This window comes from Halichoeres trimaculatus, unplaced genomic scaffold, assembly GCF_033239565.1.
Source record: "Halichoeres trimaculatus isolate MK-OKI-2021-1 unplaced genomic scaffold, fHalTri1.1 fHalTri1_scaffold_20, whole genome shotgun sequence".
Lineage (NCBI taxonomy): Eukaryota > Metazoa > Chordata > Actinopteri > Labriformes > Labridae > Halichoeres > Halichoeres trimaculatus.
The window spans coordinates 12,903,482-12,927,344 of record NW_027437198.1 but is presented as its reverse complement, the minus strand read 5'-3'; the positions used below and the strand labels follow the sequence as shown (position 1 = coordinate 12,927,344).

The 23,863-nt window shown below is 40.1% G+C and overlaps 2 protein-coding genes across 3 annotated transcripts; both read left to right on the top strand.

Annotated features, from left to right (window-relative positions):
• Positions 1-481: 481 nt before the first annotated feature.
• Positions 482-5,124, top strand: hmgxb4a (HMG box domain containing 4a). The gene is made up of 13 exons (XM_074697656.1): positions 482-590; positions 1,264-1,363; positions 1,551-1,687; positions 1,766-1,841; positions 1,968-2,552; positions 2,745-2,948; positions 3,038-3,225; positions 3,336-3,417; positions 3,534-3,598; positions 3,673-3,769; positions 3,851-4,014; positions 4,095-4,217; positions 4,369-5,124. The coding sequence occupies exons 2-13, from the start codon at positions 1,327-1,329 to the stop codon at positions 4,411-4,413; spliced, it is 1,803 nt and encodes a 600-aa protein (XP_074553757.1). The 5' UTR covers positions 482-590; positions 1,264-1,326; the 3' UTR covers positions 4,414-5,124.
• A 993-nt stretch (positions 5,125-6,117) lies between these two features.
• LOC141809071 (GTPase IMAP family member 9) lies at positions 6,118-8,845 on the top strand. 2 transcript variants are annotated; one of them, XM_074695888.1, is made up of 3 exons: positions 6,118-6,273; positions 6,621-6,769; positions 6,939-8,836. In XM_074695888.1, the coding sequence occupies exons 1-3, from the start codon at positions 6,249-6,251 to the stop codon at positions 7,758-7,760; spliced, it is 996 nt and encodes a 331-aa protein (XP_074551989.1). In that variant the 5' UTR covers positions 6,118-6,248; the 3' UTR covers positions 7,761-8,836. The 2 variants fall into 2 exon arrangements, with proteins under 2 accessions (XP_074551989.1, XP_074551988.1); XM_074695887.1 differs by having other exon boundaries at positions 6,146-6,273; positions 6,618-6,769; positions 6,939-8,845.
• Positions 8,846-23,863: the final 15,018 nt, after the last annotated feature.

Genomic DNA, 23,863 nt, shown 5'->3' with positions numbered 1-23,863 from the left:
TTTCTTTTTAGCATTATGCAGTATTTATTTTTGTGGTATGTTAAGGGCTGTCACATTCTTATATATATATATATATATATATATATATATATATATATATATATACCTTTGAAGTCTTGTACAGCTTTGCCAAATTTTCTTTCATGTCTTAAAAAAAATTGTGCATGTCCTGAAATATATTTTTTCAATTTCATTTTGCTTTGTTGGTCACTTGGAGATAACCTTAGCCATGCTGCGATGGTGAGGACAAACAAATAATTTAACACAGGAATTAATGAAACTATTTTGTAATAATAGATAATAAAAAGAGAGTTTAATTAAACAATTTGTTGTTTCCTTTACCATAAATAAAAAAGAGAGACGTAGATGTATTGTAGCTTCTCAGCCAACTTTTCAAATGAAGGTTGGATTAATAATGTCAGATTACATTTTCTATCAGTGTTTTTGCGAACATGTTGGTAATGTGAGTGCTGTTTCTCTACACTGATTGGCTGTGCAGCCTAAGCCCCTCCCTGTCTTGAACACGTATTGTTGTCTATCCGATAACAAACATGGCGGCCGGACCCGCGTAAATTGGACACCTTGTATAGGTAGTATTATTTAAAAAACACATTATTTTCTATTCTTCTGCCGGTCCTAAACTTCACCTGCTTTTGCGCCTGATCAGTTGAGCGTATGAAATATTTTAAAAATATGTTCATTGTTGCTTTATGAGGCTCCTGAGTCGACAGCGGCCTAACTATTAGGCAAAGCCTCGAGCTTTCCTGAGCCGTCTCCACCGTCGAGCTTAAGTCCCGCTCGGTGAACTGAATCAGAGGGTTGTGAATGTCTGGGAGCTTAGGGAGTCAAAGTAAACGGAGAGGGGGTGTGTTTGTGTATCTTTATGAATGTAGGCGGGAATTTGTTAAGCTATCGTGTTTGTACCCCTTGGTAGGTGACAGATGTATTCATTATTGTTCGATAGGGCGACTTTTCCATTTTCCTTAAGAAGGAGCAACTTCTCTGCTTCACTGTAGCATTATAAGGAGGTTACCTGCAGCTATGGTATTACCTGGGCTGCCAAGGATGGGGTAGTTCATGTAGACATACATCTACTAAAACGTAATAACATTTACGATGTCAGGGACAGTTTAACGAAGAGAAATTAGAATAAAATAACTGGTTTGCTGATTTTTTTTTGCACCCATGTAACTCTGCCCTGAAAAGGTTTTATTTAATGTACTTTATGTTGTGTGTGATCTGATCTTGGTGTTTCCCCAACAGGGCTCTCTCCTCATGTTTTCAGTGACACACTTTGACAAAGAGACGTGTTGACAAGGGGGGACCATGGCTTTTGAGGAGATCAAGAGTAAAGGAGGAATGGGTAAAATGAACATTTCTTGCCACCCAGAAACAGAACAACAAGTTCAGATGAATATTTTAGTGTAACTACCTAACACAATTTGAAAAAAAAAAAAGTATTTATAATAATAACATACATTCTGGCTATTTTAAACCCTGTTTTTAATTTATGAGACAAGAATGAAAAATCTGATTTTTATGTTTTTCAGATATGGGGATGGATGGAGAAAGAGGCCTTGTAGCGGGTCGCAGCCAGAGAGAGAAGAGAAGGTCATATAAAGATCTGCTGAGAGAGGAGGAAGAGATTGCTGCTCAGGTCCGAAAGTCTTCCAAGAAACGTCCCAAGGTGAGTAGGAATACGAAGATGATTACATTTTTATTGCAGGTATAAATTTCTGATGTGAGTTTTTTTTGCTCTATGAAGGATTCAGAGCTTTTCATGCTTGGAGGGGAGTCACACAAGAAGAAAAAGAAACATAATGATGACTATTATTACAGAGGTGAGATTTCTGTCATTTACAGTATTTTCATAGTTCTATGGTAGATTTTCACCTTCTTGAATAACTATAGCCCTCCTTGAATTCTGAAATTCACATTCTGATTTATATCTCCAACACCTGTGTCAGACCATGACCATTCAGGACCACCTCCTCATAAAAAGAAGCACAAGTCAGCAGACCGCTCCCCGACGCTCTCCTCCCCCTCGTCCTCCCACCCAACAGACACAGCGATGGGCCTCCTACAGGCCATCACCTCCCCTCTGGCCACAGGCTCAGACCCCAGCCCCCACCTGCACAAGAAACCCTCCTACCCCTCCTTCTCCTCACATTCCTCCAAGGACCGCAAGCGTGAGAGCAGTGGCAGTGGCAGTGGGAGCAAAGGGAGCCACTCCTCCCACTCCCGCCCCATGTCTTCATCCTCATCTTCCTCCAAGAAGCACTCCTCTTCCTCAAAGTCATCCCTCTTCCATGGTGGAGCTCCCAAAGAGGAGCCACTGACATTACGTGAAGCTGACGGGCTGAAGATGAAACTCATCATGTCGCCTGAGAAGGAGGAAGGAGAAAGCTTCCCTTTTACGCCGCACTCGTCTAAAGGAGGTGTCAAGAAAGAGAAAGATCGAGACAGGATGCAGATGTCGAAGTTGCCCAAGAAGAAAGTGGACCAGAGTCGAGATCCGCTGCCTGTTGTGGGGAAGGAGGTGGAGGTGGAAGGTAAGTGAACAGCATGTCATCTTATAAAGGCTGGTTATGTTTCTGTCTCTTCGTGCGTATTAAAAGCTGAAAAACAAGCATTAAAAAATATAAAGAATTACTATTTTATTCAAGTGACATAACAAGATGGAAAAGTATTTTGAATTAAAACTTTTATTCATCTTGCTCGTTGCTAAAACTTTACTTACCCAGGTCATTACGGTGGTGGTTTGGGAGATGACAGCTCGTCATCTGGAGGCGAACTGGAGGCTGGTGAGCTGGTCATAGATGATTCCTACACACACCTGTCAAAAAAGAAGAAAAAGAGCAAAAAAAGCAAGAAGAAAAAGGACAAAGAGAAAGACAGAGACAAGGAGAAAAGTGGGAAGGACAAAAAGCACAGTAAAGGATTTGGAGGTAAGTTTATGTTGTGTGTGTCGGGATGAAGTTGTTGATTAACTTCAGTGAAAACAATACAGAAATCTCCACCACTGTTTCTTCTGCAGACTCGTCAAGAAGCCACAGCCATTCCCACCCCACTGTCACCCACAGCTCCGTGGGGCCGATGTACGCCATGGGCACGCCAGTCCCTCAACACCACCATCATCAAGGCAATGACAGCATACCAGAGAAGAAGAAGAAGAAGAAGAATGAAGAGAAAGATCGTGACAAACATGAGAAAGAGAAAGAGAAGGTAGACACTTCCTCTTTCAGCTCTGTCATGACACTTTTCGTTTTTAACTGATATCATTTGTTTTCGTACAAACTGTAAATATTATTTAAGTATTATTTCTTTGTTTTCAGCCCAAGAAGAAGAACACTACAGCCTACCAGGTGTTCTGTAAGGAGTACAGGGTCAACATCAACGCAGAGCAGCCGGGGCTCGGTGAGTCTAGTCGTCCCTCACAGTTTGACCCTTTTTATGACATAGATTTAAATTCCTTCTTTTGAAATGTGAACATAACACACATCTCAAACTGTGCGTGTGTGATGGTTTTGCAGTGTTTGGTGAGCTAAGTAAGAAGCTAGCTGAGGTTTGGAAAGCGATGCCTGAAAAAGACAAACTGGTGAGTGTTTCTCTGTTTGTGATGAATGTTTGGAGATGCTTTGACACCGTGCACTGAGCCTCTGTTTTCTGCAGGTGTGGAGGCAGAAAGCTCAGTATCTGCAGCACAAACAGAACAAAGCAGAGGCCACCACGGTTAAACACAAGAGCGCCAGCGAAGGCAAAAGTAAAGGTATGTTGTTATCCAAATCTCCACGTTTTACTCCCTTGCTGTAATTTGTCCTCATTGCTGTTGTCCCTATTTACCTGAAAGTCATAGGAGCAGGTTCAGGGATGGTCTCTCCCAGCAGAACACCGGGCACCATGTCGCTGTCCCCAGCTCGAGTCCCTGATGTGGATCCCATCGATGCAGCTGCTCACCTGCAGCTCTTGGGAGAATCTCTGTCTCTGATTGGACACAGGCTGCAGGAGACAGAGGTACGTTCACACTGAGGTGTCACTCACAGGTGTTTAATTCCTCTGCAGGGTTTGAAGAAACTAATGTGTGTTTGTTTCAGGGCATGGTGGCGGTTTCTGGGAGTCTGTCTGTTCTATTGGACTCCATCCTTTGTGCGCTGGGACCGCTGGTCTGTCTCACCGCTCAGATACCAAAGTTAAATGGATGTCCTCGTAATGTCCTGGTACAGTATCAACTATTATAAAAGCTGAATTATTATATATGCAGGAGATTTAGCTCCATGACTTAACACTTCTCAATATTTCAGACATTTCTGTTAATGATGTAAATCTTGTACCTTGTTACACTAACTCTTTTTTTTTTTTTCCTGACAGTCAAACACGTTGGACAACATTGCCTACATCATGCCAGGGCTCTAAGTGACGGAAACAAACTTATTTGGGATCAGAAGTCCTCTAAATCAGTGACATTCAAGACATAAATTGGTGACATTTGGATATTTCTAGCTTAATCATGTTTTTAAAGTGTATTTTTTTATAAACCAAGTTCTCTTAATTTTCTAATGGTGATATTTTTAAATGAGATGTTTTACTGAACATGTTAATCTCTCAGCATGTACACTTAGTTTTACTGTTACTGTACAGTTTTTGTAAGATGTGGCTGGATTGTGTTGTGCTGAATGTTTGTTTAGCTGTGAAGTGTGTTTGGCTGTCGTTCCTACGAAAGAGGATTAGGAAATATTCTCAGAATTACCACGCGTTTCTGAGAAACTTGTCTTTTAAGTCAGAATTTAAACTAGAAAACTTTCGTTTTACCAACTTTAAAATATAGGATCTCAGTGGCCCTAACTCTCTTGTCTATGTACGAGACTGTCGACAGCTTTCTTTTTTTTTGAGATGTACAGAAACATTGAAGACATCTGTTGATCATCATCAACGTAATATATATTTGACGCCTGCCTAGTTTTTCTTTTACCATGTAAAAACGTTTTTTACATTTGATATTTGTACACATTTAGAATACGACTTCTGTTGGATTTCAAAGGTGCTGAAATACACCTTTAAGTGCAACCTTGATCTAATCAGGAGCTGTACAAACAAAAATCACTGTTGGTTATTTAATAAATGAGCATCACAAAAAAATGACCATTTCCAAAATTAAGCTTTGTCTTTTTTTACTTTTTCTTTTTCATCCAGGTTGAAATATTTGAGCAATATCTTGTTCTTAGTTTGAATCAATTTAATGGCTTGGTAAGAGGTTTGATATTCTTTGTAAGCCTGTTATTTTGAGGTAACTGCACACAAGTTTCATGACACTAAAACATTTCATTAACCCTTAAAACATTTCCCAATAACAAAAATACAACCAAAATCTTTACACTCATTGCAAATTCTAAACATTTTCTACATAAGGCAAAAACATTTCACAAACACTGTCAAGGAAAACATCTCAAAACAAAAATAATTTATGAAACAAAAACTTTTGCAAAATACAACATTTTTATGAATTAAAAAAAATCATTCGGGGCAAAAAAAGGAACGTGAAATACTTGTATTTTCAGTGAAGCATTTCTAAACGTTTTGATTTTTTAATGGAATATTTTTGCCTCTTGTGAAATATTCATGCTTATTGTGAAATTGTTTCCATTACAATGAAAAAGATTCAAAGTTTGACATTTTCTTTCATTTTAGGCATTTATTGGATTTTTCGTGGTCACGTGATGTTTGCACTGTAGACCTACCATATTTGTTATTCTGTAAACACATATTTCTTTTCTTTTATCAGCACTTATTGATCCAGACCAGCCACGTTTGTTAAACTCTATGAAAAAGTGACGTCAACATGAAACTACAAAACACTGGTATATACAAAAATATTTCACTTTTTTTTTTTTTTTTTTTAACTTTTTCTCGTAGTTACACCTGTGGTAATGGTGTTACACATTATAAGTAATCAGAGCTAACAATACTTTTTGTCCAATCAGATTTATTGGCGAGTGTCGGTAACTGTTGTTGTGACTTAAATAAACATCCTTCATTATTATTATTATTTTTTTTAGAACAAAACTCTTCGATTTTTTTTTTCATTAACTTATCCAAAGTAAACCGTTGACCCTGCGGTCCGCGGGCCCGGTTTGAGCCGCTCTCTGTGTTCACCTCTGCCGGCGTCAGTCATGTCTGAGTCAGCGTGCAGGAACCAGGAAGTGTCTTCATCCTCAAACCAACACTAAATACAGCAGAGAAAGGGACGAGACATGGCTGCAGCTTCTTCTCAGACAGGTAGGTTTGAGAAGTAATCACGTTTAATGTGATATGAGAGTCGTTTCTGACGTGATAACGGGAGAAAAGTCGGTTATGGGCGGCTCCTCTTAACGCGTGTTTGGGCGTTTTTTGGTAAAAACAGAGGCATGGGGCGATGTCTACTTTCTACACGAAAGCTTTTCAAACAGCCCAACGCACAAAAAGAGACTTGACAACAAGAAAATGATAACCGAACTATTTTTTACGTGAGGAAACGCCACGTTTGTACTCTGTAGACAACAAATTAAAAGTTTATTTACTATAAAACATGTAAGCTAAGTACAGTTTGTGGTTAAAACACATTTCCTCTCATTTCCTCTGAGGAGACCTGAGGCTGGTGGTGCTGGGCCGGACCCAGGAGGGAAAGAGACCCGCCGTCAGCACCATCCTGAGCCTGCAAGACAGCGAGCAGGGCCCAGAGGGTGAGTCCATCCAGCAGTGCAGCAAACATAGAGGAGAGGCTGCAGGCAGACAGGTAAGGGTTAAAAACACACAGGGAAGAGAAGTTCAGTCATCTTAGGACATGAAGAGAATTAAAAGTTAGATTAGTACTTAAATTTAGCATCAAGTACATTTAAAGGCATTAAATGCAATGAGGACAGTGGGTAGTAGATCTTACTGATGTTTTTGTCTCTGTCCTGCAGGTGGTCGTCATCTCCAGTCCAGCTTGGTTCAGCTCTGACTGCGACCCACAGGACAGAAGACGACACATTTCCTCCTTCATCGCCTCATCCAGCCCTGGAGCTCACGCCTTCCTCCTCTGTGTCCCCGTGAACCAGCCAGCTGATGCAGAAACCAAAGCTCTGGATGTCCTGGAGGAGCTGCTCGGCCCGTTTGCGGTCAGCTCCAATACCATCATTCTCTTCACCCACACCGAGGAACTGGAGGAGGACGAGCGGCTGGAGGATTACCTCGTCACATGGAGGAAGGACCTCGGGGCGCTGGTGGAGAGATGTGGGCACCGATACCACACCCTGGAGACCCGTGGGGGAGAAGAGGAGGAGAGAAGAGCTGTGGAGGAGCTGTTGGAGAAAGTGGAGCAGGCTGTAAAGGAGAGTGGAGCTCCACATTTCAGCTGCCGTCTGTATGAGGAGGTGGAGGAGAGAGTGAGGGAGAAGCAGGAGGAGCTGGTGAAGGAGAGGAGAGGAGAAGACGTCACTGAGGAAGACATGGAAGCAGTCCGAGAGGAGGCAGAGGCGAGCATTGACAACTTGAACGTGGATGTGGAGAGTTTCTTCCCCTCCCTGAGCATCTCTCCTTCCTCCTCTCCTCCCTCATTCCTCTGGCTGTTGTGGGAGAAGATCACCAATTGGATGAGAAGGCTGCCCAAAGTGGTGAGAAAGGAGGCCCTGCTTGGGGCGTTCGTAGGCCTGTTTGTTGGGGGCCCGTTTGGAGGTATGATGGGGGCCGCTGTGGGGTCGGTGGCAGTGGAGGTGGGGAGAAGAAAAACTCAGAAAAATAAGTAAAAGATTTTCTGATTTAAAGAAGATTACATTAAGCTGCACCTTTAAGTCACATCACTGCGTTCAGCTCACCTTGTTTTATAAAGCTATTAGCATAGCGGCTAGCATCATCCTTAACAGTGTTAATGTTAATGATCACTGAGCACCAACACTTTGATACCTCTATCCAGGATAACACACTTGTTCAGCTGCATCATCCTCTTTAACCACATCACTGAAGAGTCCTCACTGTTTCTGCAAATCTTCCTCTTTTTGTGTTCATAAAGCATCAACGTATCTATCCTACAGGCTTACTTAAAACACCGAACAAGTTATATTTATTGTGATATAATGCCTGCAAATCTGAATGTTGCTAAACCGGTTCCTACACTTGCCACTAGGGGGCAGCGGGGAGAAGTTGTGCAAACACTATTTAAAACCAAAACAACACTAAACACTCAAAAAATAAAAGAAATTGGTGAGCTGAATGTCTCAAAGAAAAACGTAAAATCAAATATTTGTGTTTTAAATGCTAGAGGGAGAGGATTTTTATGTTGTTTGAAGCTCCCGTGAGTAAATGTTTTATAATGTCTCTATGGAACCTGTACTGAATCTAAAAGCACTGCCCATGCTGCCTTTAAATGGAACTTTTACAGACAATGAGTCGGGAGGACGTTAATGGGTATGCAAATTATTTTAAGGAAAGGTTGAATTTGAGATTTAGAGAGTTAAATTGATCAAAAGATAAAGACAGTTTTAATTTTGAGATTCTTGTCAAAATCATAAGATTTAAAAAGTGAAAACAATGACATAAAAATTTAAAATAATTAGCTTAAGGACGAAATAGGTAGCTAAAAAGTCAAAATTTTGGTACAAAATGCCAAAATTTTGTAATATGAGTAAAAATAATGAGAAAGAAAATGACAAAATAATGGAGTTAAAAGTTAAAGCGATGTCATTAAGTCTAAAATTTAGGATAAAAGTCCAAGTTGTAAATGAAAGTCTAAATGCCGAAATTTAACAAGTAGAAATATAGAGATAGAATTCAAATTGATGAGATTTAAATAGGAATGTTTAAAATTTTAAGTCAAAATCACTACATAATACATCAAACTTATGAGATAAAAAATAAATGAAGTGACAAAAATGGCAAAATAATGGAATAAAAAATCAAAAGATGTGATAAAGTTAAGATTTTGATTAAGTCTGGAATACTGAAATTTAGAAACACTATAACTGTTGAGATAAAAGTCAAAATATTGAAATTTCAAGAAGAATTTTTCAGATACAGTCTGAATGATGAAACACACATTTAAATGACATTTAAAAACTGTTAATATGAGATAAAAAGTCTTAAGTCTAATGATTTAAAGGTTTAAAATAATAACCAAATGCTCAGTATTGTGCAGTAAAAACTAAAAGTTGTTAAAACTCTCTCTATTTTAACTTTTTAATCTCACTAATTTGACCATTTATTTGGGATAATTTTTCATGTAGTTGGAGCCTCCCTCTTTTTTCCATAAACCTGACAGAAATGCTCTCCTACAGAGACCTCAGTAACTCTGACTTTTGAGGGGCAACAGATGGCTGAAACTTTAGAGCTGTAATACTCTGAATGCTCCACATGGTGGAGACATTGACCTTTGTTTGGGAGACGTTTACATGTTGAACTGAAATATTCTCATTACTGCTTAATAAGCAATAAAGCTGCTGTTTGAAGAATATTTTCCTCTTCTGTTTGTGGGGAATGAATCTGAGCTGGAGCACTTTAAAGGAGCATGAAGGTGAATTTTATCTTACTCAATGTTCTGCTGTGTTTATCAGTCATGTCTGAGTGTTTGTATTTCAGTAAACAGCCTCAGAAATGTAAAGATGGGTGATGTGAGACAGTAAATCTGCGGCCTCCTGGTGGATAAATCCCTCCTCTGCTTCACAAAAGCCAGTTACGTCTTTGACATTGATGTAATTGATACTCTGCTAAAACCGTCACTCATAACCCATCCTTACATCTCTTTCTCTCATTCCCTCTCCCTCCGTCTCTCCAGAAAACTGCCGCCGGCTCTGCCCCAGGAACAGCCGGGCGTTTCCGAATGTGGGTGGTCCGGCTGGGGCGGTAGAGAGCAAGTGAGAGAATTAGGCCTGCTCTCATGTTTCCCAAAAAGCAAGGGAGGGAGGGAGGGAAGGAGGGAGGAGAAAGAGAGAGTGAGTGAGAAGTGGCGAATGTGAGCGGGAGTCAGAGAGAGAGAGAGGGCTTCAGGATACATCTGTCCTCCAGATGTGGCCTCCACGGTGCCTAAAAGAGGAAAAAAGACGGTTTAAAAGTAAAGGAAAATTGGTGCTAAACAGTTTTTTATTGTTCAGGATTACACATACAGTACAGACGACAGCGTTCACTCTGGCTTCAGATACCCAGCCGCCTGGATAAGCTGCTTTTCTCTCCCTCTTTCTGCTCTGAAACACACACTGCACCCCCTGAAGTTAATGGATACGAAGGAACACCTGTCCAAATATTATTCAGTCTTAGTGGACACACATCTAGGAGGAGACGGGAGCAAACTGATGGACTCTGAGAAAATTAATAAGAGTTTCTTTGGAGGGAATTTGTTTTTTTTTATGAGAGAGACATATCATAGAAACATATTTCTGTGTCTGAGATGAGACAGAGTAGAAAACGATTTGTGTCTAAGAGTTAAAATCTGAACAAACACAGGAGGGAATCACCGCTGAGCCATCATTAACACACACAGGCCCTAACTCCTGCTCGTCTCCTCGCAGCAGCTGAGATGTTGTTTCAGGACGTTGTGGTCCCGGGTTGGATTTTAAGGGGGACGGCCGCTGAGAGACTCGAACGCCCGCAATATTTTTTTGTTATCATCGCGCCCCATGGTCTGGAAAAAACAGCAAACCAAAGGAAAATAAACAAGATGACACACTTTTTCCTCAACAACACGGGGCTGCTTCCTCCTGCTGACGGCTTACAGGAATAAAACACTGCAGTGACACACACACACACACACACACACACACACACACACACACACACACACACACACACACACACACACACACACACACACACACACACTGTCGTCTGCATACAGATGAGTTATAACAGATTTACAGACCCAGAACGAGTCATAAAGTCAAATATTCAGCATTTCAAGATCTAAACTAAGGGCTTCAATACATTTAAGTCAACTTAATATCTCAACTTTAGCTTTAAATTTTAACAATTCAAGCTGGCAGATCTGCTCTGAAAATCAAGTGTCAGCTAAAACTTTAAAGTGATACTTTCACACCCGGTATGACAAAAAAGGGGGGAAAAAAACACATATTTCATGATTATGAAAGAACAGAATGTGTTTTTTATGCCTTTTTTAACATCATTATATACTTAGTTTCTAAGTTGTACTTTAATTTTAACATGGCTCATTTTAATCTAGTTGAAAGTTTAATTTTTTAATGTTTCTAATACATCTGTGTTTATTGACTTGTCCTCAAAACACTCCACATGATACTTAAAAATGAACAATTTAATGGCATTTTGATACTTACACAGAGAAATAATGTGAAATTGCACCTGGTATAAGAATTACATTACTGTAAATTATCACCAAAATTTTGTGTTTAAAGTTTTTTTTTTAAAAAAACATGGCACTTGAAAAAGCATATTTAAGTTTTTTCATTAAAAGGTAGCTTTTGGAAATAAATCCCCAAATAATCTTTTAAAAAATACACCGATTGATATTTAAAAGTGCATATCTAACCGTTGTAACACACACACACACACACACACACACACACACACACACACACACACACACACACACACACACACACACACACACACACACACACACACACACACACAATGTATAATGTTTTCCATGAAACCTGAATTTTGGTGCCCAATTTTCATACTTTCATTTCTTTATTTACTATTTCACATTAGAAAAACGCCACGAATATATTAAAATTGCAGGCTTAGCTGATGTAACACATGTCAGTTTTTATTCATCTTATTCATGAAATGTTAGGAGTACAACAGTTATGACTTAGAAATGTAAATTAAACCATTGAAACAAACATATACATGCATAGAATTGATCTAAATTAGACCTGTGAGAAGGAGTTTAATATTTCAAAAAATATAGATTTTCTTTTTTTTATTTGTATTTCTGTGTTGACTGTCTATTAAAAAATAACCATGAAAATATCAAAAGTGCATTCTCAACTGGTGAATTACAAACATCCAATCATAACCAAGCGTTCTCCAATGAAACAGAGCTTTTTTTACTCAAAATCGAAATTGTATTTTTTAATAACCTTAAATACTTCAAAGTGTATCTCTAACTGGGGAAACCAAAAGAAGCAGGCTGTAAATGATAACTCCAATTCTCTTTTAACTTCTGTGTTTACTCTTTCAAAGTTTCACACTTGCGCAACAAACATCCCTCTTGTTTTTCAGTTTTTTAAACAAAGCTTCACAGCGGTGAATCAAACCCTGAATTTTCCTTTTCTTAGAAAAATATCTGTTGGTGTGCAGGAAGTAATGGAAGGAATGTAAGCGACTGATTAAACCACAGAAACAAAAAACAATGGTGTCTCTGAGGGAGGAATTAAAACACACACACACTCTCCTGAGATCATGTGTGTTAAATTTAGCCCAGCAGCTCTGTTGTGTTTCTTAGATTTTGACCTCGGGCAGCGATCTCTTGATCTGATCTCTCAGTGTGTGCCAGCAGGGCAGAGTGTCCGACAGCCGTCTCTCTGTGTCTCTGTGTTTCTCTCCTCCTCCTCTCTGGGTGAGCTCGATGTGAGCCCTCTCATCTTTTTCCCATTAGTGCTGTTTGCATGTTCCTTCCTACAGTGAGCGTGTGTGGCTGCATTTGTTTGTGAAGCAATGTTTCCCCATCCGACTCTGCGTTAGTGTCTCCTGCGTTCTTATGCAACAACTTGGACTGAATGTGGAGGAGTAAAAACTACTGTAACGCAGCGTTTTTTATTCATGTAAGAAAAATTTAATTCCTGACATAGCAATTTAGAGATACTCTTTAAAGATATAAATTTAAACAGTTTGAACTGTCTGTCCCTGCAGTAGCTTTGTCAATTTTTGTTACTATTCTGTAAAAACAGGTTGCCAAAATTAAGCTAGCTATTTTTTCATCTTCACTTTAAAACTATTTCAAGAGTAAAAACAAAACTCTTTTTAACCCGTTTGTATTGTTCCTGTAGCCTTAAATCCATTAGTTTAAACCATAGACTGTAAAAAAAAATGGAAGTCCACTTGTCCGGCTCGAAGTGAGGTCTCCACAAAAACCGCTCCCCCTGGTGGCTGGCTGTAGTACAGGTTCAAAAATCTGTCTCTCCAGTCATTCCAGATGGGCTGTGGTCAAACTTTGAAGAATTAATACACCTGGTAGAAAAGTTTCTTATGTCCGATTGTTGTGGTGATTTGTAGATATCATTGGGCTGTCTTGTATTCAAGTCCTCTTTTTTTTCTGACAAGGTTCATTTTCATTAGTTATATGAGGTTAAAAATGAGGCTTTACACCATGTTTAACGATGATTGACAGCTGCTGCTCTTGTGTATTTTTTTCAGGGATTGTAAAATATGTCAGGCGGTAGAGTCAAAAACTGATTAGAATCTCGGAAGAAAAAAATATATATATATTTTTGTCACCCAGCTCCACTGATTCTCCCAGAATCCCTCACAGTCTCTACTGCGCAGACTCTGGCTGCATAACTGCTCCAGTTGCTGCGGGGGTATTTTGGCTTCAAAACCGTACAATGGTAAATGACGGAGCCACACTGTCCACTCTATATACAGTCTATGGTTTAAACTAGCTAGCTATGTCCTACACTGCTAGCTGAAACTTCTGTTACATGTTCTACGTATTTGTAATAAGCTATCTATTTATTTCGTTTGTTAGCTTTCAGCTTAAGTTTTGCTACCTTTTTTACTTGAGCATCCTTACCTGGCCACATTAAATGTTAGATGAAAACTTTTTATTAGCAAGCTCAGTTTTTCAGTACCTTGACCTAGCCATGTCAGCTACTCAGCTATTAGTCGTACCCCGCTAACTATTTAGCCACATCTCTTAGCTGGCTATATTACCTTTTTACCCTTTAAATTTGATGGTTTATGTGAAACATTTAAATGTAAACTATTTCAGCTAGCTATTTCAACCATGAAGTAGATGTGTCGGTTATTTTAAGCTAGCTAGTACTTTTAGCTTTTGTGCCCAGTTAGCCTCAATTTTTAACTTGCTGTTTGGAGAAGCAGTTAGAATTAAGCCTTTTTAGATGATTTACCTGTCAGTTGCATCTTTCTGTTTAAACAGTTTTCTCATAACTTTGAGCAAGATGTATGAACCGTTTTATCAAAGCTTAAAGCTGCCTATTTGAAATGTTTAATGTTATTTTTAACAAGCTAAGTTTAGCTTTAAGTCTTCCAGACTTTACCCATTTCTTTTGTCAAACTTTTTGGGAATTGGATCCATTTCACAGGTTAGTTGTTTGTAGCGTATAATTTTAAGCCAGCGTTCCCTAATTGGTGTAACTTTAAGTTTAACTCTATAAATTGGTTAAAAAACAATTGATAAAGCCACCAGGCTCTAGCCACCAGTCTTCTGATATCATATGGTTACTGTTAAAGTGAGCCCTCAGGTAAGCAGTTTAAAGCAGTTTTACAGATTTTTAGATGAACTAACTTAAAATCATTAACCAAGAATGTTTCTTTTCTGAACTTAAAACTCTGCAGCTGAGGGCATCAGTTTGATCCCACCAGAGCTCGTCTCCACAACACAAACAAGGTGCCCCACAAACAAAAAAAGACAACAGGAAAGAGCCTGCAGATAACATAAATACTAAATCACACACAGCTGCTGAGTCTGATCAAACTGTTGCTCACACTAAAGCAGCGTCACATGTTTCAGCGTCTGAGCGGCTCGTTGGGATTCTCCGTGAAAGTGTTCGGTTAACTGACCAGCAGGAGCGTCACCCTCCGGCCCCTCACACCGGGCCGTCTTGACCCCAGCCCTGACCAGATGTGACGGAGGAAGTTCCCTCGTGGATGGAGACAGAGGAAGAGGAGGAGGAGTAGGGTAATTAGACACTGGTGATGCTGTGTGGTCTGCTTCAGGTTTGTACGCTCTGCTACCATGAGTCTGTTTATGGGAACGTCTAAATATGGCCACCACATTTGTGTCATTTATATTCACTCTTGCAACCTTGACACACGTTCTGTCACTTGGAAACCAAACAGGCATTTGGGCCCAACAAATACCTCATGGCGACATGTCAAAAGAAGACGACGTGAAATGAGTTCCAGTTTGACTCAAAGAGCAGAGAGGGGAGGAGGGGATGGTGACGAGTTGGTCTGCTGTGGGATGATTCAAGGAGCGCGTGAGGGACAGGCGGAAGGGTGTGGACAGACGAGGACGGACATCAGAGAGGGGAAAGAAATGAACAGTTGTGAAGGATTTAGTGTTTACCATGAAGCTAAACTCACACAAGGTTTTAAAATTCTTCTATCATCAGTGAGTGTTCATAGTCTGCGCCTGTAGACTGGTACTAATATACAGAGGGGGAAGATAGAGGCCAACAGAATCAGTTATTTTGAAGGTTTGGCCGGTAGTTTACGGTCAGAGCTCTGAGATTAAAGACAAATCTCCTTGGATTTCTTGAAATTTCACACTGGTCAAAATAACCATCATCTACTGTACTTCTCTTTTTTTTCTACCTGGGAAATATGGATCAGAGAGTGCTTCACTGATTTTCTCAACAAATTAACCAAATTTATGAGATTTTATTTGTTTATTAAGTCCTGAAATGCCTACTGATGCAACACTTGTTGCTCCATTTTTGCGCTGCTTTGCATTTATTCGTTTCATTTTTGCTGCAATGACGACATTTTAAGTTTTGTTGTGTTAGCACTTGAGAACTTTTTCCCGCCTTTCTGAAAACCTTCAGCACGTTTCACAGTTTTCAATCATGTTATTCATCCACAAAGAAACAACGATGATGCTATTTTTCCTCTTGCGTTAGCTTATTGCGGCTGAACATGTTCTTCTTCTCTGTGTCACATCCTGCCACCTAATGAGTAAACAAAGGTAAGTTTTATCATTTTTTCCAAGCCATATCTTTGTTTTTTTTTGTCTTTATTCACAGAGGATAGGATGGTGGATATAGCAGGAAACCAGGGGAGTGACATGTGCGAAAAGGGTGGCAAGTTGGAGCCAAACCTGGGCTGCCCCCTCTGAGACTGTTGCCTCTGAATTCAGGCACGTGGCTTTGCCACCAGACAAAACCATGTCTCAGTAAAAACAACTCTTATTCATTATTCTCTTTTTCCCAAGTGAATCATATCCAGCATCAAGATATTTACCCATTAATTTGGGCTGGTTGTTTCGAAGCTACCTGTTTATCCAAATGTTAAGGTAACTCTTGCAAAAGTTAGTTTGTAGAAATGAGAAGTTATTAGTGAATACTGAAATCAATTTTTCTGTACAAGTTTTTCTGCTATCTGTAACTGATTAAGGATTACTTTTAGCTTACAATTTCAACTTCTTATTTGTAATGTCTTTTTAACCATAACTCTTTTTGTTTTAACTGCTGCTGTTATTTTAGTGTGAACTTTCTAATCAGCCAGGACGAGCATCAAGTCAAAAAAGACTTTTCAGCTGTTGCTTCTGAAGTTTAGAAAACTTTGACAAAGTTGCCGATACTCTGTCAGCTGTTTTTTGTGCTGTTCGGCTCTAACTTTTAATCTACTGTTATCAAACAGGATGAAGAGTTTTCTCAAAGTTGTGGTGAGATAACACGGCGTGGGAGCTCTGTTGGTGTGTCAGCTCGGAGGAGTTAGCAGTCTTTAAATGCGCCTCCTGAAACAGATGCGCTTTGAGGACTGCAGGGGGTAGCTTCAGTCAGGACAGAAGACGACTCACTCCTTGTGGATCTGTGGTGCGAGTCTTGGACGGCCTCTGCGCTCCCCATAATTGATGAATGGTGTGGTCCACATTAAGTGACATGCGCCGTTGGCTGTAAGTGGGTGCGATGATTGGGGGGCCTTTTGAAGCCGGGGCCGCGGGCTGTGTTTGAACCGTCAACAGAGACCCGTCTTCTCTGTAAAGGACACCAGCCTGCGGTTTGGTCGCCAGCTCAAACGCACAAACAAATGCAGACATGCAGACATACGTTCCATTCAGTTGTACAGGGGGGTTTGGGGGAGGTGGCGGTATTATTCCTGCTGCAACACTGACTTAATTCAAGTCAGATCTGACCCCGGCTCCTTCTCCTCCACTTTTACTCGATTGGATCAAGTCTTAATCCTGCCTTTGCCACATGAATGGGAGACACACAGAGGCTCTGAACTCACTGCTGCCACATGCATCAGATGTCACTCAGGAACATGTGCTGTCATGCAGCTCCTGATGGGTATCCCTGTGTCATAGGAGAGCTAAAAGGAGCTTAAAGGAGGCCTGGAAGGACCAGAGCCGGAGACAGACGAGCAGGATGATTGGAGCCACGTCTCGTTCAGATACAGTACGCGCTGTCAACCTGGAACTGATCTTCTGTTGCCGTGTTGTTTTCACAGATCCACAAAGCTTCATAGATCCTGCGCCAGGAAAAGCCAGAGGAGCTGACCCGAGACACCACTTCAGAGCAGCCGAGCACAAAACAATCTCTAAATAGGAGCGTCTTAGGAGACACTTTACTGTAAGCTATGACTAACGGAACCAAAGCATCTCAGAACAACACTGGGAAGCATCCGACTTCTATCACTCAGCCGAGCACAGACAAATGCCTGACGAAGGGCGCATTATCGTCGAATCTTTTCAAAGCACGCCAAACCTCAAACACGCGCTTCCCTAACACACAACCTTGAGCTAACGAGGGATTCAGGCGCAGCGTTCAGGCCTTTTTCCATCCTCTGAGCACAGCAGACAACACATCAGATGAGCTCGCGGTTAGCTCGATGTTTGGCGAGGGTCATGGTCCGGCTCTGACGCAGTGGAAACACGGAGGCCCCTGGGGCGCCGGATGCTACCGAGCCCCCCCTGATCCACCGAGGGAAGACTTGCCCTTCAATCTCCGTCTGAAATGAGAGACAGGCCGTCGGTGCGAGAGGATGGGCCTCTGATTTGTTCTGTGGTCTCTTTGAAAGCGTGCATCCTGCAGCAGAGACCAGAGAGGGGAACGTCACATAAACATGACAGACAGGAAAGAGGAGAAATACGATGAAGATGTGCAGCTGCAGAGGATTCATACTGGTGAACAGATCAATGTGGAAATGATAAGACGGTGTCAGAAAGTGTAGAGATCTTGTGTTACGGTCTCTGGTCTTAAATCTTTATTATATGACAACTTCAGGCTGAACAGGAGTCTTAACTCTGTAGGTTAAGTCATAGTTTGACATGAATATTTCACGATTCTTTCCTTTTCTGGTGACAAATCCAACAGATATCCTCATAAATCTTTTCTCAAATTACAGGAGTGAAAGAAAAAGATCTAAAAAATTATTAAAACCAGAAGAAAATAATCAGACTTTATCAGAATTAAGTTTTGTTTTATTTCTTTTAGAAAGGAGTGACTACTTTAGCATCTTAAGGTTTTTTGTTACTGCTGACACAACCAAACATTTCATCTCAAAATCTGCAAGTGTAAGAAACAGAAGCCCACATCTGACAGGTTGCTAAAAGGAAAGGGAGACCTGTCCTGATAAAAACAAGTTATGACTTAAGTCTAAATTTTGTGAAGGTCAGACATCCCTTTCATTGGAAAGATGATCTCTGGAGCCATTCAGGGGTTTTGTTAGCCAGGGAGCTAATGGAAGCTAGCTTGTCTGGTCACCCATGAAGCCCTGAGTGTCAGTTAAAGTTTTCTTTTGCAGCTTTTGGATGTAAAAGGGTTGCAAGACAGTGAGACAATCAGCAGACTTAAAGTTTTAAAACTGCAAAAGAGCATGAAAAATGTGAGGAGGGTCTGATAGTAAAGATCTGGACTCTCATTCAGTAACGGTGCGTAAGTATAAATATGTGCTTTAACCATGTGTATGAACGTTTGAAGCACTAATCTGGGATCTATACGTATAATCTTACCTGAATTTATTCTTTCACTGCCAACAAAAACGGATGAAACACATACGCTTTTAACTAAATGCATGTCATATTTAAACTACTTTAAGTAAAAGGAAAAAGACTGCAGTAGAATTGACTTAACTTATCAATCATAACATTGATGCCTTCTCACCCTCATCATGCTAAAAATATTGAATCTAAAATCGATTATTCTGTCTATAACTAAAAATATGACGATGTACATATTAAAATGTCACACTTTTTAACTATTTTGATTCGCAAATAAGAACAAGATGGCTCAGAACAAATTAGCTGGAATACATTTTAATTTTTTACACATTTATCAGTGAGCGAGGCTCATAGTTATTATCTACAATATGTATTTGTATGCAAGGCAGCGATAAGTTCGTATTGCACCATCTTGAGATGTTTGTGACGGAATTCAAACTATTTCACATGTAGGGGAGAGTAAGAATCATTAAGAAATAGCCAATAAAAGATTAAAATTGTGGCTTTCATTGTGGAAAAAAAAGTGCAAAACAGTTTCAACAATGAAAGCTTTGAAGGTTAGGCAAGTAAATAACCCCAGACATTCGCTTTTAATTCTGTACATAATCTCCAGTTTGACTTCCTCCTTTTTCATCCTGGTGTCTATGTTTTTTCCCCTTATTTTCCTCATTACAATATAATCTGCAGAATCTGTTGTGTTATTATGATTTTTTACACCTGAGACTGCCTTTAAGTTGTTTTTTAAACTGCTTTAATCCCTGATTTCTTGGTTTTGAAAGCTAGAGTCCTCTGCAGATGAATCATCGCCTGGTAAGTCTTACCTTTGACTAAAATAATAAATCTGATCACCTGCAAATAATCAGGAAACATCTCTGCTCTCTGGCCTCTTTAACTGCTCTGTTAGAGGGCAAGAGAAACTACATTCAGTGATATTTTCAACCCTTTTGATCTCCTGTCATGTAAAGATTCATCAGACTAAATGTGAGTGGATGTGGGATTTTCTCCACTGATGGTTTGGATCCTTGATTTTTTCTGCTCTTGTGCGTCAAATGTAAATAAATATGGAGAGTGAGCAGGACTCAAGGACTTCATCGTCAAAATATAAATCAGAAATGTTTCCGAACACTGTTTTCTGAGGAGTTTTCTGTCAGATGAAGCGTGATCAAAGCGTATGGTGAAGCCCTCCCGTAACATACTCTTACACAAATGTGTTTCAGTTTGTGCATGGTTAGTGCTCAGGCGTGGGCCGAGGCAGAACCGGAGTGTGTGAGAGACAAATCGTGAGAGAAACAGACAGATTGTGGTGGTTTTGATGTGTGCTCCCAGCTCCGTCCTCAGAATAGATACGAGGTGGAAAAAAGCACAGTATCACAGGACCAATGTCTCTCAGCAAAACCACAACACTAGACGAGTGTGTGTGTCTCTGAGTGTGTGTTGGGTTCTGCAGTTTGGAAACAGTTTGCACGTTCTCATTTATGTGTGCAGGCTACCAAGATGTCAATCATACAAAGTGATGAAGTAGCTTTTTCTCTCAGTGTCCTCGAGCAGTGCAGACAACCGACACGCCTTGAAAGGGAAACAAACCGGGCCGTACCACATCTGAATCCCACTCTCCTCCGTCTGTGATCAGAACGTTGCCACCAATGTGCTCCCCATATGTACCAGCCTGCTCTTTGTTTCTGAGTCACTTGGCTTCAGGGCACTCAGACATTTATCTCCTCTTTGCTCTCCATGTCCTTCATGTGATGGCGAGGCGGGATCTGGGTGAACGCTGACAGCCCGTCACTTTGCACTGAGATGATGACTTCTTTATCAATAACACACACACATGGCAGCGTTAGGAATAAGACATGTAGGCAAGGCTGTCAGGATCAAATTCTCACCTCATGAGTATCATGATATCAAACATCATGCAAAAATTGTATTATCGTTACAGTTACGAGAAACTTATTAAAACATCACAATCAGAGAAAACTAAAGTAAAGCAAGACAACAGTCATGTGACAAAACTTTGGTAATCTTAAAAGACTTACACACTATCATCCTGTTCTGAAGATGCTCAGTTTGTTTTCTGTTCATCATCGTGATGGAAACTTCCCTTCCTTTTGTCAACTTCTCATTCTCTTTTGTAAGTGGATCGTAATGTGTCGTGTTTTTCATGAAACCCGAAAAACTCCAAAAACCGGTGATGAAACTTAATTTGGGTACACAATGTGGCTAGCTAGCTGGTCACTGAGTCTTCTCCTGCTGCTGTTAGTGGCAGCCAGTGCAAAGACCCTCTACTGCCCCCTATGTTTAACCAGTTAATTGCATTGTATCTACTGTGTCCTTATTTTTAGCTCAATATTGGAATTTTTTTAAGCTTAATGCGACAGCCCCAAGGGGCTAGATCCGGTTAGTAAAAATGAAGCCTATGTGGAAGTGCTAAAAGTTGCCGTCATTGAGAATTAGCTTGAGGTTGGCTGCAGAAAGACTGGAAGTCACGTACACACCCAGCAATAAAAACAGACTCTTATGGCATTAAAAATATTTACGGCCTGGTTCAAAAAACAGCTTGGGTCTAAAACGCTGATTTATCTATCGGCACACACCGTATGGTGAGTTAATTTTTTTTCTATCTCCGTGGTTTAGAAGTTATTAGGATCGATTGATTTTCCAGTCAGAAGCACAGCTCAGGTCACGTGACCAGCAGGCGCCCTGTAGCTGTCCAAAGAAAAACTCACAGCCGGCGTCATAACAAATGTGGCTGCGTCTGTGGACTGGCTTCATTTCACGGTTTCAGGAACAGACGGGTGATGTCGCAGTCTATGGACAGCCCTTTTTCAGGCCCATACTCAAGGATAAAGAATAAAGGACACTAACTTAAATATTCATAGCATTACACGTATAAGATTAGAATATTATAACAACAAGATTGCAAGAGAATAATGTTTTGGCTGGTATAAGAAATATGGGAAACCTATACTTGACAGATAAGTGTCGCCCTCTAGTGTCTTGAAGAAGAAGTGATTTTCAAAAAATTAGCTTCTAAATCTACAATGATTGTTCTTTTTCAGATGTTTGTCCTGGAGGATGCCAATTAATCAGGTCAGTACGTTTTCATTATTCTTCACTTATCCTGTTTTTTGTACTCACTTGGCTAAATGTTTAAGAAATTGTCTTTGCCTTTCACACAATTTTTTTTGCTGAATAGCAGCAGTAAATGTAACTTTGGTCCATACTTTGAATACAGTGGTTCCTTGACTGACAAGTTAAATTTGTTGTGTGAGGGAGTTTGTGACTTAAATTATGTATGTCATATCAATTTTTCCAATTAAAATGAATTGAAATACAATTACTCTGTTCCAGACCTCCAAAAAACACTGCTATTTTTGGTTATGTTTTTAAATAAGAAAAATGTTTTTATAAATAATTAATATTGTATAGAAGCATCATATAGAAGATGCTAATGGAGGTGGAGGAGAAAGTCTGAACTGAATAACTGAATCTTGTTGGCTGATTTTTGTCCTTTCCTCCCATGCCTTCCTCACTTTCATCTGCAGGTGTATATGATAAAAACCTGTTCAATGAGCTCTGTTTCATCCTCCTTTCAGAATGTTTCTAAAATTACTTAGGCAAGTGTCATCAAATAGCCCTAGTTGCAACTTTTTCTGGGTGTTTCATTTGAACTAAGTCTGAAAGTTTTGCATGAATGAGAGCACAACACTGATGCTTCTACTGCAAGCTAACCGCTTTAGGTGAACTAGTGAGACACAGGATGCTAGGCGGATGTTGCATTCTCTTTTCCACAGGTGACCGGTGGCTTGTAACTCTAATTTTATGTAAATTTTTGCGCACAACCAAAGAAAAAAAACAGAAACATAAAAAAGATTAAAAGTACAAAGTGAGAATGTTACATTGTTAAAGTAAAGTAATCTTGAACAAGGTCTTCGCTCCCTTTATATCAACTCAAATCTCATAAAAATAGGACTAAAATGTCACAGTATCAGGACCATTTCGATCTGGCATCTTTAAGAATGTATTCTCATAGTTATGACGTTATTCTTGAGTTGTTATCTTTTAAATGTTTCAGTCTCTCATGAGCACAAAGCTGATGATTTCACCTCCACCCGTTGACACTGATCATCACTTGACTCAACTTCTCATTTCTGATTCATGGGAGAAACTGAAATGGATGCACTGAGACAGAAGAAGTAGTTTTAAACACCAATAAAACATGTTTATACAACATTCTGTCCCCTGAAATATTACACACACTGCTCCTTTAACCATCAGAGCGATTCTGTAGCTACAGTTCATTGTTTAAATTGAGTCAATAAATATAAACTGTTTAAACTTCACGCTTGCCAATCAGAATTACATCATGTAGCGTTCTGCTTGAGTTTACCCAAAAGCTGTATTTCATTCATAAATGAGAGTTCTGTTTTGTTCTGCTGACATGAGTTATCATCGTTTCACTGCACAGAGCAGATCCTGCAGATATCACACACGTCAAGAAACGTCAATGTTTTTCAAACTCATTTCCAGGATTACTTCATGAGTTAGCGCCATGCCAGATTTCAGTCACAGCCAGCGTCTGAATCCAGCATCACTCACTGAAATATTAACAGACATCAGAAACACACGCGTAGCAGGGATCTGAGAACCAATCCACACATTCACACGATCTGTCTAATAATTAACGGATGCGATGACTCAGCGTGGTCGCAGCGGTGTAATTATCTGAGGGGGCTGTCTTATTTATTTAACTAGGAAGCTAAGATGGTTGAAGTCCAGCCATGTCGTATGTTAGATCGTGTCAGATTGAAACCATGCCACATTAAGCAGACCCCCCCTGCTCGCTTCTTTCTCTCTGTTGAGGCAGGGTGGTCCTGACTTTGGCTCCGTCCTGCTGACTGTGTGTGCGTGAGACTGTCACAACAACATGACCCCCAGAAAATCTCTAACATACACACTTATTCTGCTCAGACACGCACATGCAGACCACAGACCATGCTTTGACACACACACACACACACACACACATACACATACACA

What these genes read in the sequence shown, in the direction of transcription:
- LOC141809071 (XM_074695887.1), top strand. Translation starts at nt 6,249, where the DNA reads ATGGCTGCAGCTTCTTCTCAGACAG. An exon ending in TGCAGCTTCTTCTCAGACAG is followed by an intron (nt 6,274 to 6,617) that starts GTAGGTTTGAGA and finishes ATTTCCTCTGAG; the next exon opens with GAGACCTGAGGCTGGTGGTG. An exon ending in GAGAGGCTGCAGGCAGACAG is followed by an intron (nt 6,770 to 6,938) that starts GTAAGGGTTAAA and finishes TCTGTCCTGCAG; the next exon opens with GTGGTCGTCATCTCCAGTCC.
- hmgxb4a (XM_074697656.1), top strand. Translation starts at nt 1,327, where the DNA reads ATGGCTTTTGAGGAGATCAAGAGTAAAGGAGGAATGG. An exon ending in CGCAGAGCAGCCGGGGCTCG is followed by an intron (nt 3,418 to 3,533) that starts GTGAGTCTAGTC and finishes ATGGTTTTGCAG; the next exon opens with TGTTTGGTGAGCTAAGTAAG. An exon ending in GATGTCCTCGTAATGTCCTG is followed by an intron (nt 4,218 to 4,368) that starts GTACAGTATCAA and finishes TTTTCCTGACAG; the next exon opens with TCAAACACGTTGGACAACAT.